A 16,386-nucleotide genomic window follows, 5' to 3' on the forward strand; every position below is an offset into this window, starting at 1 on the left:
CAGATATAGACATAGATCATTACAAAGGAGTACCCAGGCAATGCTAGGAGGGTGGTAGACCAAATGCATCTCAAGCTCACGGCTAAGGCTAGTTAATTAGGGTGCTGTGGGAAAGCACCACACCTTCCTTCAGCAACGGGGCCTGGCTCTGAAATCCATCACAACCCTAGGCCATGCCCTCCAGAGATGCTTCCAGACAATGAGTGTGTGGAACAGGGGTTCCTTAGCCCGGAGGACTCCCCAGCTTTCTTTGCCCAGAGGTCTAGTACTCATCTACCCCACCTTCCTTCCCACTCTCCTTCATTCAGGGTCACACTTACAATGCAGGCAGACAGTTCTCCCAGCCTCTGCTGGATCCCTCCCCATTTTCTCTCATAAGCCTCTCTCCTAGTAAAACCCTTACATACTTAATCCCACCTTACTCCTATCCTGGCATGTGCTTCGTGGAGGACAAGAGACAACATCAACCTGAATGTTTATTAAAAAGAAAAAAATCTATTCCAACTCATCAAGAGTAAATACAGGCGCACCTCGGTGTATTGCACTTTGCTTTATTGCACTTCGCAGATACTGAATTTTTTTACAAATTGAAGGTTTGTGGCAACACTGCATCAAGAAAATCTCTCAGTGCCATTTTTTCCAACAGCATTCACTCAGTCTGTGTCTCTGTGTCACATATTAGTAATTCTTGCAGTATTTCAAACTTTTTCATTGTTATTATCTTTGTTACAGTGATCTGTGATCAGCGATATTTGATGTTACTATTGCAAAAAGATTACAACTCACTGAAGGCTCAGATGATGGTATTTCTAGCAATAAAATATTTTAAACTTATGGTATGTACATTGTTTTTTTAAGACATAATGCTATTGCACACCTAATAGGCTACAGTATAATTCAAACGTAACTTTTATATCCACTGGAAAACCAAAAAAGATTTGTGTGACTCGCTTTATTGTGATATTGGCTTTAATGTGGGGGTCAGGAACCAAACCTGTAACATCTCCAAGGTATGCCTGTATATGTTTTATTGAATTTAAGAAATAGCATGGTTATTTGGAAACTATTATAATGATCTATGAGCAAGTCCAACGTAAGGCCTACCTAATTACTTTGTGGCCCCAGTACTTAGCAGTGCCTGTCACACAAAGCATACACAGTAAATATTTGTTGAATTTGATCAAACTGAATAGAAATGAGTACATTTCATATATCTCAGAAATAACTAAATTTCCTTGTCAATTGCATTATTATGAACTTTCATCAAATCTTTAACCGTGGTCATTTTTAAGTCTTTTGTCATTTACAGACAGTTCTGGGTGTACTCTAATGCTTTCGCAAAAGTGTTCCTATAAAAGGGTTTCATCTTCAAGGAATTCATGGAAAAGACTCTGACAAGTACAGGTTTCTGGTAACTGACTATACTGCTGAACTGAATGAATAAGCATTTTCAGAACTCTAATGGAAAACTGATGAATTCATAAAAGTGCTAACAAAAGATCAAGATGAAAAAAAAAATTAATTACATGGGACTGAGTGAACTGATGAGGATGATTATAATTTTTGTGACTTTCTGTTTGAATAAAAAAAAAAAATCCCACAAGGACTCAGAGGCAAAAAATATACAAATCAATTATCACGGCAAAGTAAAGGAGCTGTTAGAGTGGAGGATTACTGGACTGAATGTCAATATTATGACATAGTATGAGTGTGTTTCGTGTTTGGTAATTGCAATCATTGTTGCTTTTGTTGTGGTCGTCCATTTACAATGCTTGGTGCCAGTTTATTTATCTCTTGTAAAAATAAAATACAGTGTGTGTGGAAAAAAAAAATACTGAACGTAGCAAAACATATGTAGTCAGTTATTAATGAGTTGATCTCATTCAGGCAGGTAAGGAAAAAAAAAAAAAGAAATGAGTGCATTTCAGACATTCTGCACAATGCCAATAAAAGATGCCACAATGACAATGATTTTCAAAACTTAATACAGTTCCAAAATATTAACAGTGAATATTTCTAGATGACAGCATGACAAATGATCTTGATTTAAGTTTGTGTGTTTGCCTATAGTTTTCAAATTTTCTCCAATGAAAATTTATTATTTTTATACTTTTTAAAACTCTCACACAATTAACAGGAGAGACGGGACGACGATAAGCTTGGTCCAGGGGACCCAGGCAACTCACCTGGCACATAGATGTAAATGCGTCTGCCCTCAATCTCGCTTTCTTCCAACTGCGTGTGGTTGTAATAGCAAGTGTACAGCCCTGTGTGGGCCGCCGAGGCACTGACCACTTCCAGCACCGTCACAAAAAGGCCACTGTTGTTCTCCTCGTTTCTGATTTCCACATTGGGGTTCTCTTCTTCAGACATGGGGTACTGCCAGCTCACTTCACTCTCCCCAAAGCATCTCAGAGAAAAGGATGAATTCAGCTGCACAACCCTCTCGTTTTCATTGGGCAGGATGGAGGGTAATGAAAGCTGGCAGAGGATGAGGCTCGGCCCTGTAAAAGGAAACATGCTCTGAATAGGATGCAGTCCAAAAGGACGGTCTCACCCAGAGCAGCTTCTATGAACAATGACCATTTCTACGCAAAAATCCGTTAGCCTGGATGCCCGTGAAAGGCCCCCCATTATAACAGCACCGCATCTGCTGAGAGCAGCAAATGCTCCTAAGGCCTCAATAGCCCCTGGATTCACCCCTCCAAACACTCCAATGGATAGAGGACGTCTGACTCCAACTCCATATTTTAGACTCTTATGTGTGACCATGAAATATCCCAAGATAGCATAAGCTCAAGCACACGTGCGTTCTTTACTGTGGACAGGGAACGCAGACAGTAGTAAAGACACAAGGCAGATTCGTGCTCAAGAAGTATGCATCTTCCGTTCCTCTCAAACCTCTGGCGTGCCTCCTCTCTAATGACTTCCAGAAACCAAAGCAGGAGGATGTGGATTTCAATTCAAAAAGAATAGTCAAGCCCAAGAGCAAAAACTCTTAAGTTCATCTTAGAACCTAAAATGTCAGTTTAGCTTCCTCTGTCTATAAAACTGGTAGAAGAGATATTATGACTTAATTAATTATTCATTAATGTTCTCTAACCTCCCTCTGAGCCTGGTGTGGGAATCCCACCCAACTTCGGTATGTGTCCACTGTGATTGATCAGCTTTGTTAACAGGGAAGTGGTAAGTACACCTGGGTCACTACCCTGCAGATGGGGAATACTGAGTGGACTTCAGAACTCCTAAATCACTGATAATGCTCAGTTCTACCATACCCATCTAGGTAAGACCTAAAGAGACTAATAGGCTTAAGTTAACTCCTCAGACTAGAAAAACACTGGCGTCGTGGTGAACATCTGCAATTTATAAATATCTGGATGAAAACTAAGAAAGTCCAATAAATATTTCAACAAATGGCCCCAATGGCATCCTCCTGTTGGAAAAGAGTTAGTAAGCTTCCCCAAGAGTCAAATAGTCTATTAATTCGATTTCAAGGCCAAAGGTGATTCTAAGATTTTGTAGCAATTAAAGCATCTTCCACTTAAGACAGGTATAACTTTAGACAGGCATGATTTTCTAGATGAGAATTTTCCATTATTTGTTTCCTTTGAGCGTTCTTGAATTTCCCTGATCCACCTCTACTGGAAACCCATGTCCCAGGAAACGGAAGAGGGCGGTGGGCAAATTTAGACTATTCTTCCTAACAATATTTCAACGCCATGATTACACATATAAAGAACACTCTTTTTGAATTGGAATTAGTGCAATACAGCAGAGGGAACTGAAGGTTTGTGGTCATTCTAGATAACGTCCCATAGGTTTCTACTTCTCTTTACTCTTTTGGACTGTTTGCAGTATGCACAGTATAGGTCATATACCCACAGAGCACAGAACTTAGGGAAAAAAAAGATTTCCCCTAGGACAATGAGCTCAGATAGGCCTGGGATCCATACCTGTGAGGAGACAGCCTAAGACCAGGAGTGCCCAATGGGAAGTCCCCATAGTTCTGGAAAACTGAAAAAGTCAAAAGTCAAACAGAAACAATATTAGTCAATAAAACAATCCGTGAGCCTAGTTCTCTTTGCGCTTCGCACTATGGAAAATGTTTCTTTTTTCTTTTTTTAGTTATTAAATTGCCTTTTTATTTATTTTTTTTTGAATTTTATTTTATTTATTTTTTTATACAGCAGGTTCTTATTAGTCATCAATTTTATGTTAACAGCATCATTTTAGTCAACAACATCCTGGTTTAAGATTCACAGTTAAAACAGTAAGATGCCTAAGAAGCAGAAATCAGATGGCCTTGTGCGGCCCCAAGATCATGACAGGAGCCATCTGAAGCCAAAACCCTTTTTGATTGCCTGCAGCTTTCAAATTCCAAAACGTCTCACTTTATTGTCTTGGAATATGTCCAAACGTACAGAAGAACGGTTCCTCTTAAACCATTTAAATAAAGATTGCGAAAAACAAATAAACACATGTATTTACTCAACTTCTAAACTTGAGCTGTTTTCACTCAAAATGCGTTGTCATTTGCTTCGTGTTTCGCTAACAGAAAATACTTGCTCACATCCTCGGTAACTTTTGTAAAAGATGCTTGGGCTGCCAACAAATATCTTAATACTTAAAAGCCATTCTGGTATAGACGTTTTACAAGTTGCACTAACCCAATGTCACTTAAAGGATGTCATAGGCAGGCCTGTACCAGGTTCAGGCCTGGGCCCCCAGCCCAAGTTCTCCCAGGACCTGTTACATTCACAGTCAAGCTAAACAAGGCACAGAAAAGCCGAGGGCACAGGCATGGAAGGAGGATCAGTAAAGGAAGTGAAAAAGGGAGAGGAAGTGTGAGAGAAAAGTGTGGCTAAATTCTTGTGTTTCAGGGATGCAGTAAACCACAGGGTAAAATTCAATGGATGATTCGTTTTCACACAGGTACCTGTACCTGCAAAAGCAAAGTTCTCCACCCTGATTTCCTGCAACAAATTCTAGGGAATGGAAGAGAAGTAGAGAGAGAGAGACACTGAAACTGAATGTCCCTAAGACAAAACAGGGAAAAGCAGTGGGCAAGAAAGGGGGGATAAGGAAAATTAACGGAGGGAAAAATGAAAAGAAGGACCCAAATTGCCCTGCAGTAAAACCACTGAAAAATCCATTCTGGTCCACCCTCTGAAAAGGCCCCTCTCCTTTATCCTTTTCTTTCCATGCACACGCCACAAATTTTATTATCTCCCCCTTCACTTCCCACATGAAGTCACTGAGAAAGTGATCTTCCTGAAGTCGACCACGATGGGCTTGCAGGTATTGGGGCTGCTGAGCACCCAAGTTTCAATTAAAGAGGCTCCACTGAGGGGCCTGGGCAGGGGCGCAAGCTTTAAGATGACCTATAAAAGTCACCTAAGCCTTGGCCTGGGAGGTACTGGGTCTCTGAGTTGCACAAAACCCCAACTCATGCAATGGAAATGAGTTCATGGGACTTAATTTGTTCCATCACTGACTTTGATGTGTGTACATGATTCCTGAGTACGCTGTCTAAAAAAACAAAACAAGAGAAGAAATTCATGTATGCCCGTGTTTAGCCCTTGTTTTCTTCTTCTTTCTTCTTTTTTTTTTGGTTGCAGAGGATCCAGTTGATAACAGCTTTGGTGGAGCCTGAGAGCTTCATCGCGTGTTCTTGCTTGGAAGTGGCAACTGGCCTACCTGCAGACATCAGATTTCTGCCCTATTCAGTTCTACCAGTTAAATGGAGGAGGAAGAAAGACAGAGTGCAAGATGGAATGCTGGTAACAGTGAGTGGGCTGGACAGGAAAAAAATGATAATTCTGTCTTCTCCAAAGCAGGAACGAGAAACCAATATTTATTAAGCCAAAGTTGTCATGTGTATGCCATGTTTGTTAATAATAACCCTGTGAAATATCTGATTTTAAAAAGTGCCGCTTGAGGCTCAGAGAGGTTTAGCAAATGACCCCAAATCACACCGTTGGTGGTAAAGCCAGGATTCTAACACCACGTCTGTGTAATGCAAAAAAACATGCTCTCTGCAATCCACCATATGTTCTCTCTCAAGGGAAGGTCAGTGTTTCAACCCTCTGTGCTCCCTCCACCCCCAACTATTTCCTAATGCAAACTGGGGCCCTGCTTTCCTCCTCTGCTCACTGCCGCAGTGAGAGCAGCACAATGTGCTGTGACCCCAAATGCAATTTGCACAGTGCTAGCTGGCTGATGGCTTCCAAGGATCCTGGCGTGTGCCCAGGGATGCAGGGTCTCCTCACTGCTGCGGTGACGGGCACAGCGGGCCCCAGAGCCAGGCTGGCCAGATTGATTTACCACAATTAGCAGTAACGGCCTGTGTGTTTGTACATATAAATATCAGCCTCCCACTGATAATCCACTTAGCAAACTTCAAAGGAGCCCTCCAGAGCCAGCTTGATGTCTTGGGTTTTATCACATTTATATCCTGCATTCCTTTAGCTGGGCTTGCCAATGATGCATCTTTAAAGCATTCCCGAGCTTAAGAGAGGGGCTCACTGCTTTTACAGCGCAGGCTCTGAGGATCGTTTTGCCCTGGCCAGGCCCCACCATGCTTCCTTCTGTGCATCCAGATATGGGGGACCCGATGCCAGGGGGGATTACTTACTGACATACAAAGTGGGCAATGAAAACAGGGCCTCAGAGCAAGCGATAATGATACAAATACTGAAAATCAACATGTGTTTACTTATGATTTCAACCTCCCTTCTCTGATAAGAGTGGTCCCCTGGCTAGAAATCTAGGCATATTTGTGAAGTTTCGTGTCATTACTCGTCTGTAACTCAGACAATTTACTCGTGAATAATTGCAGACTGTTAGCCCTACAGGGAGGTAATGGAAAACAACTGGAAAGAACGGAGGCTTCCCTTCCTATTGGCCCTGGAGTGAGAATCTCTAGGAGTCATGTTGCTATTTCCAGGGCTTTTCTACCCTGGGAGTCAATGTTCATCCTTAATCGGTAACCCCTATCCTAGAGCTCATCCAAAAGTCGGACATGCAAATATAAGTAACTGAGGTTACAGATTCAGAGAGACACAGCATGTTATGAGTCAGCAAGAATAAATCACTTTGCAAGGAGGAAGAATGGATTTCATCCAAAAAACATTTTTTTTAATCATAATCATTTCTCTCATGCCAGCCGTGTGCTGGACTTCAGTCTCAGTCCTCTATACTCACAACTCGTTGCCACAGGTTAGAGAAACGACTGGAGAAAAGAGATCTCTTCCGTGTTCACTCTCAGACAAATGAGTGTGGTCTCTCCTCCCACCCCCCATTCTCTGGTCCTTCATTCCTTCTCTCAGAAGATACGATAGAAATGGCATTAAAGCAGGCTCTGATCCCACATCTGACACCTAGGCCACCTCTCTGAATCTCAGTCTCTTCTGTAAACCAGGACTAAGAACACCTGACTTGCTGGCTTGCCTTACTGCATTATTATAAAGACTAAATTCTATAGTTTAATTGAAAGGGCTTCAGAAACTGCAGCTGTTAGTTTTCATACTGCCTCTTTTTCTGCAGGCTCCAAAAATGTTTTAGATGAGAGGGACATCAGAGGGGCTACTGCAGCTTCTACTTACTGAGACAGTCAGGCCCCAGAGGCCACTTGACTGGCCCTGTACCACCTGCGCAGTGGAGAATCGGATCTGAACTCGCATGTGGTGAAGCCTGGTGTAGTTATCAAGACTGTTTCAAGTTGAACCAACAAATACAGTCATGTAAACAGAGAAACAAATCTGTTTGCAGCCACTATTCTTTCTCTTTAACAGGTTGTCATCTCTGTCCCTGCAAACAGAAGCAAAGAGCCATTAACTATGACTCTACAGTCAAAAACAACATGCTAAGCTAGAGAGTAAACAGAGGGCAAGCAATGCAAGGGCACTATTTCCAGAAGAGAGAGCATGGCATTCTTCTCACAAAGCCAGAGAGCTGGCTTCCGGATCACCAGCTGCTCAATGCATCCCGCTGCAGAGCCACTGAATACTGAATTTCACCCCACCCTGGCATGATTAGAGGCCACAGAAGACTTTCTCACAGTCCCAAAAGCCACTGATGACTTCAAGATTCAGATTTCCGAGGTTCAGTTAATTTCAGCTCTCTTCAGTTAATTCTAACTGTGAAAATTACATGTGCTGCTTTTTCCCTGCGACAAATGTTCTTGTAACCTCAGCCCAGGCAATCCAAATGCTGGTCTACCCTGGTGGCAACTTCAGCGAGGGTGTATTTACTGGGATCTGCACCTCACCAGAGCCTGTTTTACTGTTTTTATCTCCTTGAGTTCCATTAGACATTCCAGTGATGGGCGGGGGCTGGAGTATTTTTACATGGGAACATTTTATGGGACCATCTGAGCTCATAAACTTTTCTGCTCTCCTGCACCAGATATTTAACCACGGGAGACTACAATGTCACTTCCTTTTGATTGTCACCAAACTGGTGTGACACCTAATGGGACAACCTTAGGTGTAGCAGCTTGTAGTATACTTGATCTCACCAAGTCTCCAACACTAGGGCTTCACTGTAAAAGGAAATGCAAATAACCCACCTATCTTCTTCACAGGTCTGCTCTGATAATCAGATGTGGTAGGTCAGCACTTTGCTCATTAGGTAAATACAAAGGATTAACAACTAAGGCGAAAGACTTCCCAGAAGTCCATAAAATAAATGTTGTCAGCCCAATGATTCTTGCAACTTCACAGAAAAAGAAAACTTGGTCCTACCGGGTGGAAAATGCATCTTCCTGGTGCCACGACTCGCTTAGAATATCCGCGAAGCCCATTCTCGCAAAGGGTCGTTGGAGTTCTCAAGTAAAACCAGCAGGTGGCAGTATTGGTCCAACGGACAGGCAGTCCGGCTTTCGCCAGGACTCAGATGCTGCTACAAGTTCTGTGCCAAAATGTCCCAAATCTTAACTTCCAATCTCTTATTTTATTGGGTTGTACATTTAGGTTTCGTGGTGACCTCAGCTCAAAGCCCGCAGAATAGAAACAGGAATAGGGTAACTGTCTGCGAAATGGCTTAACGTTCCGCGGGGCCCCAGGAGAATTCGCTGAAGACCAGACATCACCACCACCACCATCACCATCACCCCTGCCAGAGGGTCGGCCGAGGAGGCTGAGCTTCGGGAGCCAGGAAAATGGCGCTGCCATCCCAGGTCGCAAAGGTTTAGAAAGTTCAGCAGGAAAAGCCACTCGGGAGGAGGTCGGGCGGTTCAGGGTTTTGTTTCGCCAACGCTCTCCCCACCTTGCAGTTTCCGCCCGCTCAGGGAAGGGAGACCACCTGGGCAGCGCTAGGTGGGGATCCCGACGCCGTGGCCGGGCCCGCGCTGCCCAATCTGTTCGCATGCCACTGTCACCCCTCGTAAACCCCCCGGCGGGGGCCGCGACGGCCGCGCAGCCCGGGAACTGCGGGCTGATTGGAAACGACTGTTCCCATTGCACAATAACGCAGGGTCGTAAAACAAACAGCAAGAGGCCGCCTGCGCGGCAGGAGAACTTTCGAGGGGCTTGACACCGCCCCCGCAAGAGCGCCCAGGACTTTACATCCTCCGCTTCTCCCACATTTAATGACTATGACGTTCCTACCCTTATACCCAAACCCGTAGACCTCTGCCTCTCTCGCCCACCCAGCGCCATTCGGGCACACAAAGTGCCTGCGAGGCGTCAATCTGAGGCCTCCAGGAGGGGGCAAGGTGACCGAGGTTAGTCTTCCCTGGGTCTCAGCGCTGCGCTCCGACCCGGCGGCTGCGCGGACCGCCGGAGGCTGGCGGAGAGCCGGCCTGCGAGCCGGACGCCCGCTAGAGGGCGCGGTAGCCCCGAGAATCTTACCCGGCTAGCTCCTCGCTCCCGCCGGCCGCTCTGGCTCCGGGTCCCCGACAGCGCAGCGGGGACCGCTGCTCGCCCACCTTCGCCGGGGTGGTTCCGCGCTGGCACCGTCCGGCCTCCGGCCCCGCCACGCCCACACGAACACCGAGAGGGCCGCTCCCCCTCCCGCTGGTCCACGTCCTCGGCAGCTCAGTCACCCCGGCGCTGGGGGCAACGACCGCTCGCTCCCAGGTTTAGCGCCCGCGTCCGCCGCTGCGCCCCAGGCACGACGCTAGGCGTTCGCATTGTTTTCGGCTGAGACCTGAGAGGGGGCTGGACGGGGTGGAGGGAGAAGGACCGGGTGGGTTTAGGGTTACAGTCGCGCGCTAGCGCCTCCTATGGGCCGGAAAGCGCCACGGCCGCGGACAGCTGCTCGCAGAGAAGGCCGCCGTGGCTGCGCCTCCTGCGCTTTTAAGAACCCAGCCTTTCCCCAGTGTCCCCCTTGCCCGACGCTTGCTCAGCCGAGGCTGCCCTGAGCACACAAGCGCCGCCTGCGCCTCTCGCTCCCCTTTCGCGGGGAAGGGGAAGACTGCAATAGGCGGGGAAGGAAGCACCCTGATTCCGAGGTCGTCCATCCCCTACAATCTACTTTTCCAACGGATCCCTGCCTCACTGTTCAGTTTAAAACAAAAGGAAATGCCACCGAACCACTACAGAAAAAGACAAGCACCGGCAGAGCCTGGACTAGAGTGTTGTGGGGAAAAGCAATTTGCCCCGACTCTGCCTCCCGCGCTCGAGGCAAGACCACAAACCTTACCCCCCCGCCTCGCGTACCCCGCTGGCTGATGCTCCGCGCGGACCCCGTAAGACCAGACGCAAGGGGGGCTGAGAGCCGTACCTTTCGGCGACCGGGTAAGCTTTTAGCTTTCCCCCTCTGAATTGCCACTTTTCCATCAACAACATGTAACCCTATCGCAGCTCCCCGGAGGCCAGAGGGAGTCCCACCCACCGGGGTCTGCAGGAAGGCGCCGGTCACCACGTCCCCAGGATGCGTCCCGGCACTGAGCGCCGCCCACGGCCGGTCCCCAGGAGGCACAAAACGGGCCCGCCTCGGCGCCAGACGCGTTTGCAGCTGGAAAGCCCGGCCCGAGGCCCCTCCCCCTACACCCCTCCCCAGTCCGTGTCCCCGGAGGAAAGCGGACCTGGGCCCGGGAGCCAGGGCTCCGTTTCGAGTCCCTCTCGGTCTAAAGGCTGGTGCAAGAGCCGAGGGGCAGCTGAGGGCTCCTTCCTGGTGCCTTCTCCCACCTCGTCTATCTCCCACTCGCTCTTGGGACTCCAATCCTGGAGTCCAGCTACACTTGGATCAAACCAAAAGCAAGACTGTCCAAGAGCCCGAAGCAGGGACTCACTAGGGTGTCAGTGAGGCTGGTCGGGCCCTCGCCTGTCGGGGAGTGGAGGAAGGGCCCCCTTTACCGTAAGGACTGTGGAGAGGAGAAAGGCAAGAGAGAAGGAAAAGAGGGGAGCAAAGCAGCAGCACCAGGGCCTGGGTCGGTCAGATGGAGGTGGAGATTGGGGATGGGAGGGAATGTGAAAACCAGAGCCAGAGCGGCAACAAATGAGGTGCTGACATCCCGGGGGCCCCTTTCTCCCCTCCAGCGGCCCCGGGGCTCGCCGGTCTCTGGGGTGTTAGTCCGGTGAGCTGTGCGGCTGGTTGTCGTGCCCCGTTTGCCCCGGATGTCTCTCCCTGCTCTAAAAAGCTGCCTAGTTCTGTTCGAGAGCGACCGCGGCGAGGCGAGGCGGTCCAAAACGTTGAGCAATTCGGTTGCGGAGCCAAAAAGCCATTTCCCACACAGCGAAGCCAGGGGCTTTTCCAGGCGGCCGGGCCGGGCGCGGGGCAGTCCGGACCTGATAAGGGTCATTCACGCTCCCTCTCCAGCCCCAGTTTGCCTCTCACCCTTGGAGATGGATTTAAGTGGCAAGTTCTTCCAGGCACTCTTTCTATACATCCTGGGGTCCTAGCAGGGCTGGGGGAGCAAAGTGCGGGGGAGGCGCTCTGGCGGCGGGAGAGACAGCGAACCGACAGCCCCTCGCTTCCTCCACGGCTGAGACGCTTGGCCAGGCTACTGGCAGCTCCTTCACACCTGGCCAGGCGGCCGGGGTTCCTGGCCCCCTCAGACAGCGGTACTCCGGTCAAGCCACATTCCCTCTCACTCTGAGCTGGCCGAGACCCTTTCCGACCTGAACCGCTGATCCCAGTTGTTTCCGAGCCAAGTGGACGCCGCCCGCTCCCCTGGAGCTGCCTGGAGAAGTTAATCTCACGTATAAAAGCCGATTTCCATGGGGATAGACGGTAGAAGAAGGAGGGGCGCGAGGAGAGAGCTCCGAGGCGGGCAGAGACTCTGGCCGGCGCAGGGAGTGGAATAGAAACAGGGACACTGGAGAGGGTGAACCACGGGCGGCGAGTGCCACGCATCCCCGCGCGGAAAGGGGCATGCGAGGGGGGTGCAGGGTCCGGGTGCCCCGAGGGAGGTAGTTCGCCTCCCATCTTCTTGTCTTACCTGGGAACCAAGTCTCTCCGTTACGAGTTGTCCCTAACTTCCCCCACAAGAAGTTCTCCACTTTCTTGGCGACCTTCCTTCTTTCCTTCCTGCGGCCGGGACTGGGCAGGAGCAGAGCCCCGGGCTTTGCATAAACGGTTCGACCGAGGAAGGGGGCGCGCAGAGATTGGTGGGGGTGGGGACCACCGCGCACAATGAGGGCCCCTTGGAGCGCAGTTCGAAATTCCTCAAATCCCAGTTGCTGGAATGCGAGGCGACGATGACTTCTTCACTCGGGGCCAAATGTGTTTGTCATTACTCCAGACCGCCTGCCTGCCTGCCCTGGCCGCCGTCGCCCCCGCGCTAGAGCGCGCAACCAGAGCGCACTGCGGGGCTGGCGCCCGCTCTCCCTCGCACTTCACTGATCCCACAAACCTCCTAGGAGCTCCCCAAACCCTCGCCCAAATCCGCGCCTCCTCTGCTTGTCTCGCAGCCGCCAAGGCTGTGCTGAGTCTGGCCCCGGCTCGCACCGGGCGCAGCGCCGTCCAGTAATTACGCGCCCTGGGTCAGCGCCATGTGCACCCGGCGGGCACCCAAGGTCCGGCCCTCTCCAGCCGAGCCTTTCACGCCTCCCCTCCCCTCAACCCCTTCCGCGCACCACTCCGCGCTCTTCTCTCCCCACCTCCCTCGGTCCACCGGCCGCGCTCCACACCACCCGCTACAGCGCTGTCGCGCCAAACCGCGGGCGAGGAATGAAAACACTCGTTAAAAACCTGTCGCCTTCCAGGACCCAATGCCAGGAAGAGGGCAAACACCTCTGCCCCAACTCCCAGCATTACTAGGTGCTAGTCCCAGTATACAGGAATACCACCCCCAATCCCAAAAGAAACCTCAAAAATGTAACCCTAAACAATTTCTTTGGGAGGCCATAGAGTTGTTAGAAAAACACTGCTTTTAAAAATAGGTCTGGAAAATGTGTTTTTTTTTTTAATGCCTAGACTTTCGAACTCTATAGTTATCTTTCCTCCAAGTGAAGCTTATTCAAAATAAATTACTCTCTGGACACACAACTAGAACTCAACTCCAATTTTTTTTTTTCTGATCGCCCAAACTTTAAGTGAAGTTACTTCACTTCTTGTAGCCCAAAGGGCCTGATTTAGGGACTTTTCTTAGAAACAAAAATCCTTTTTCTCCTCCCTTACCTTCTCCTCCTATGTCAATTCGCAATGAAAATCCTACATATGGAGCAAAAAATGTGTCCACGGCCTTCAGTCCTCTCCTGTAGTCCCCTCCTCTGTTTCTCTCACTCTAGGTCCAACCGTAATGGGCTCAAAAACCGCGTTTTGTAATTGATTCAATGTTATAGTCCATCCTTCTAAAACTAATCATTTGCTCTAAGTAAATAGCTGTCAGGAAATGAAGGCCCCCCCCTCCCCTTGGCCTCTTCAAAATAAGAGTTTCCCTCGAACTCCGTGCGCTCTGAATCTTCCAGCCTCCAGATTGCGCCTTCGCTTTTCGCTCTTACGCAATCAGGGGGTCCAGCCCCAACCTCCAGACTTCGACAACAACTGGGGGGCGGGGAGAAGCAGACCAGATGGGGTGGGGGGTGGGGGGTGGGGGGGGGTGGAAGGGGGAGGTGTGGATGCTCTGCCGGGAAAGAGGTTCGCGAAAATACAAACGGCCCATCATTTCCAGAATGAGTTTGCCTCCTGATCTGGGGGACATTTTCCTATGCCAGCTATGTTGCTTTGTATTTTCTTTGAAAGGAAGAAAAAGAACACGTTAAATTGCAGTTAATGCCCAGAGAGAATATAAATCTGGAATCGAGAAGTGTCCCTTCTGTAGGAATTCCTAGCCCGACTATAATTGGGGCCGTCGGGAGAGGTCTCCGAGCGGTTGCGTCGTTTTGAACCTGGGGTCTTTTAGGGAAAGTGCCGTGCAGTTGCTAATCCTTTAATGGGATTAGGCAAACTGTTGAGTCTAATAAGAAGATGATGGGTGTTTTTTGGTTTGCTTTGGTTTTGTTTGGTTTTGTTTGAAAACGGGTTTGAAGGAGGGTACAAAGAGTCGAGGGTCTGCATAGGTTTGGAACGTTCATCGACAGAACGACCTTTACTCCCTTGGAGCACTTATCTTGTCATGTCTTTGTTTTCATGGTTATCTGGGCGAGGTTGTCCTGGCTTCTATCACGCACACAAAAAGGCTCAGGCTTGAGCGTCTGGGGAATCCTCTACAACCAGCCTGTCACCTCCGTGCTCGGGGGGGAGGTGTGTGGGTGTGTGGGGGTGTGTGCAATTTGACTCTCCCTGCGCTCCCTCCCGCCGCCTAGGTCGGACCCTACCTGTGCCCGGGGGGTTGAGAACGGAGCCCCAAACCCTTTGCGGGGGGCGCGAGGCAAGAGACAGCGCCGGGAGAAAGCGATCCTGCTCGCGAAGGAAAGGGGGCGCTGACGCTCCAGGAACCAGACCTGGGCGGAGTGGGGCTGCCGAGCGAGGGCGGGGGAAGGGAGCGCGTTCACCTTCCCCGCCTTCTCTAATTTTGAATTCTCTTGCTGGGTGGAGGGGCTCATCCCTCCCCCACCCTCACTCCCCACACACAACACACACACTCCTGAGAACCGCCAGCGCGGCCTGGTTTAGGCTGGAACGTGGGACAGACATCACCTTTCCCCTCATCCAGAGGATGGACGCGGGACAGCCTGCAGGGGATGGTCACAGAGAAGTACTCCAAGCGGTGCTGTATTGAACTGGGACCGGTTCCTGGGATGTCAGGCAGGGGAAGACGCCTGAGGCTGGGCTAGGGGCCCTATACCCCCAGCCCTTCTGCTCAACCGCCTCTCGTGCATCTTCAGTTCGGGTGACTGCCCTGCTCACTATTACTTCCACATGTTCCTTCAGGAAATCATTGAAGGCGAATATATGAACAGCCCCTTGTTCGCAATGCTAACAGGATACCGTAATGTTTGTAGATAATGAACGGGGACTAAAGGCACCCCCCCAAAAAAATCGGAGTGCGGAATACTAGAGGGAAAGCGGGTGCTGGCTTTCATGCAATTAAAAAAGTCAAGCTGAGATCTAAGTTTTAATACCAGGTACCCAAGAGGGTAGGAAGCGAGGCAGGGAGCAGGGCCTACCCAGGAAGGCCTGCTTTGCTGCTAAGAAATTGCCAGACCGGTCACGCCGGGATCTCCCGAACGCAGGGCCCCAGCACTCCCCGCCCACAAATGGTAACTTCACAGTTCATTTCAGAGAAGCTTAAAGGGGCCCGAAAAACGGACGGGGCGGAGGGTGTCTTCGGGCCATAACTCCTCGCGAGTTTAAAGCAGAGAGAATGGATGAGCAAGTAAGCACTCAGTTGTCCTTCTGGTAGTAATTACCTGCCTAATTTGAATGATGCCTTTGTTATGATCATTAACAAACATTTGCTAAAGGTTTCCATGTGTGACATTCCAGACGGTTTAAAGGCCTGGGGAGCAGACTCCCGGCATAGAACACCGGTGGGGGGTGGCGCAGAGAAGCAAATGGTTGGGAGAAGTTTTCGCCGAGTCTGGGCCGAGCAAAGATGGAGAGAGGGCAACATCTGCCTCTCCAGCAAAAGCAAAATAAACCCAGTGGTCAGGAGCAACCTCGGGGCTGGAGGTCCTCGGAAAGAGGCGGTTCGTTCCTTAAGACGAGTCCTGCCCAGCTGCCCCTCCCACTGCTCATAGGCGGGTTTGAATCTTGCTGTCCGCCCCCCGCCGCGGGCCAGAGGCTTGGAGAGGTCGGGGCTGCGCCCGTCAGTCAGCCTGGGCGTCGCTGGGAGGTGGGGCGAGCCGAGTTTCGCTCTCCCCGTGTTGTTCTAAGATCCTCCAGATTGCTCCCCCGATGCCCGGTGTCCTGGGTGGTCCTGGAGCTGCAGCGGGCAAGAAGCGCCTCCTGGCCGAGGCGGACTGAGGGGTCTCTTCTCGTCGGCTTCTGCCTGGGGCATCGCGGGTGACCAGGCCACCCTGTGCGCCCCGAGGAGTGACCCTCGCCGGCTTG

At 50.0% G+C, this 16,386-nt stretch overlaps 1 protein-coding gene across 7 annotated transcripts in view; it reads right to left on the reverse strand.

Moving 5' to 3' along the window:
- PDGFRA (platelet derived growth factor receptor alpha) overlaps positions 1–13,931 on the reverse strand; it is a 46,871-nt gene extending 32,940 nt beyond the window's left edge. Inside the window, exons 1-5 of one of the 7 annotated variants that reach the window (XM_082462231.1) lie at positions 10,729–10,859; positions 9,855–10,163; positions 8,748–8,913; positions 3,957–4,017; positions 2,187–2,504 (exon numbers count right to left, since the gene is read on the reverse strand). In XM_082462231.1, the coding sequence (XP_082318357.1) occupies positions 2,187–2,504; positions 3,957–4,005 (367 nt within the window). In that variant the 5' untranslated portion in view covers positions 4,006–4,017; positions 8,748–8,913; positions 9,855–10,163; positions 10,729–10,859. Of the gene's footprint in view, positions 1–2,186; positions 2,505–3,956; positions 4,018–7,607; positions 8,713–8,747; positions 8,914–9,854; positions 10,164–10,728; positions 10,903–12,388; positions 12,519–13,569 lie in introns of those variants that run through there. The other 6 variants (XM_082462230.1, XM_082462229.1, XM_082462232.1 and 3 more) reach the window with 6 other exon arrangements.
- Between the last annotated feature and the right edge of the window lie 2,455 nt (positions 13,932–16,386).

Source organism: Balaenoptera physalus (assembly GCF_965194825.1).
Source record: "Balaenoptera physalus genome assembly, chromosome: 5".
NCBI lineage: Eukaryota > Metazoa > Chordata > Mammalia > Artiodactyla > Balaenopteridae > Balaenoptera > Balaenoptera physalus.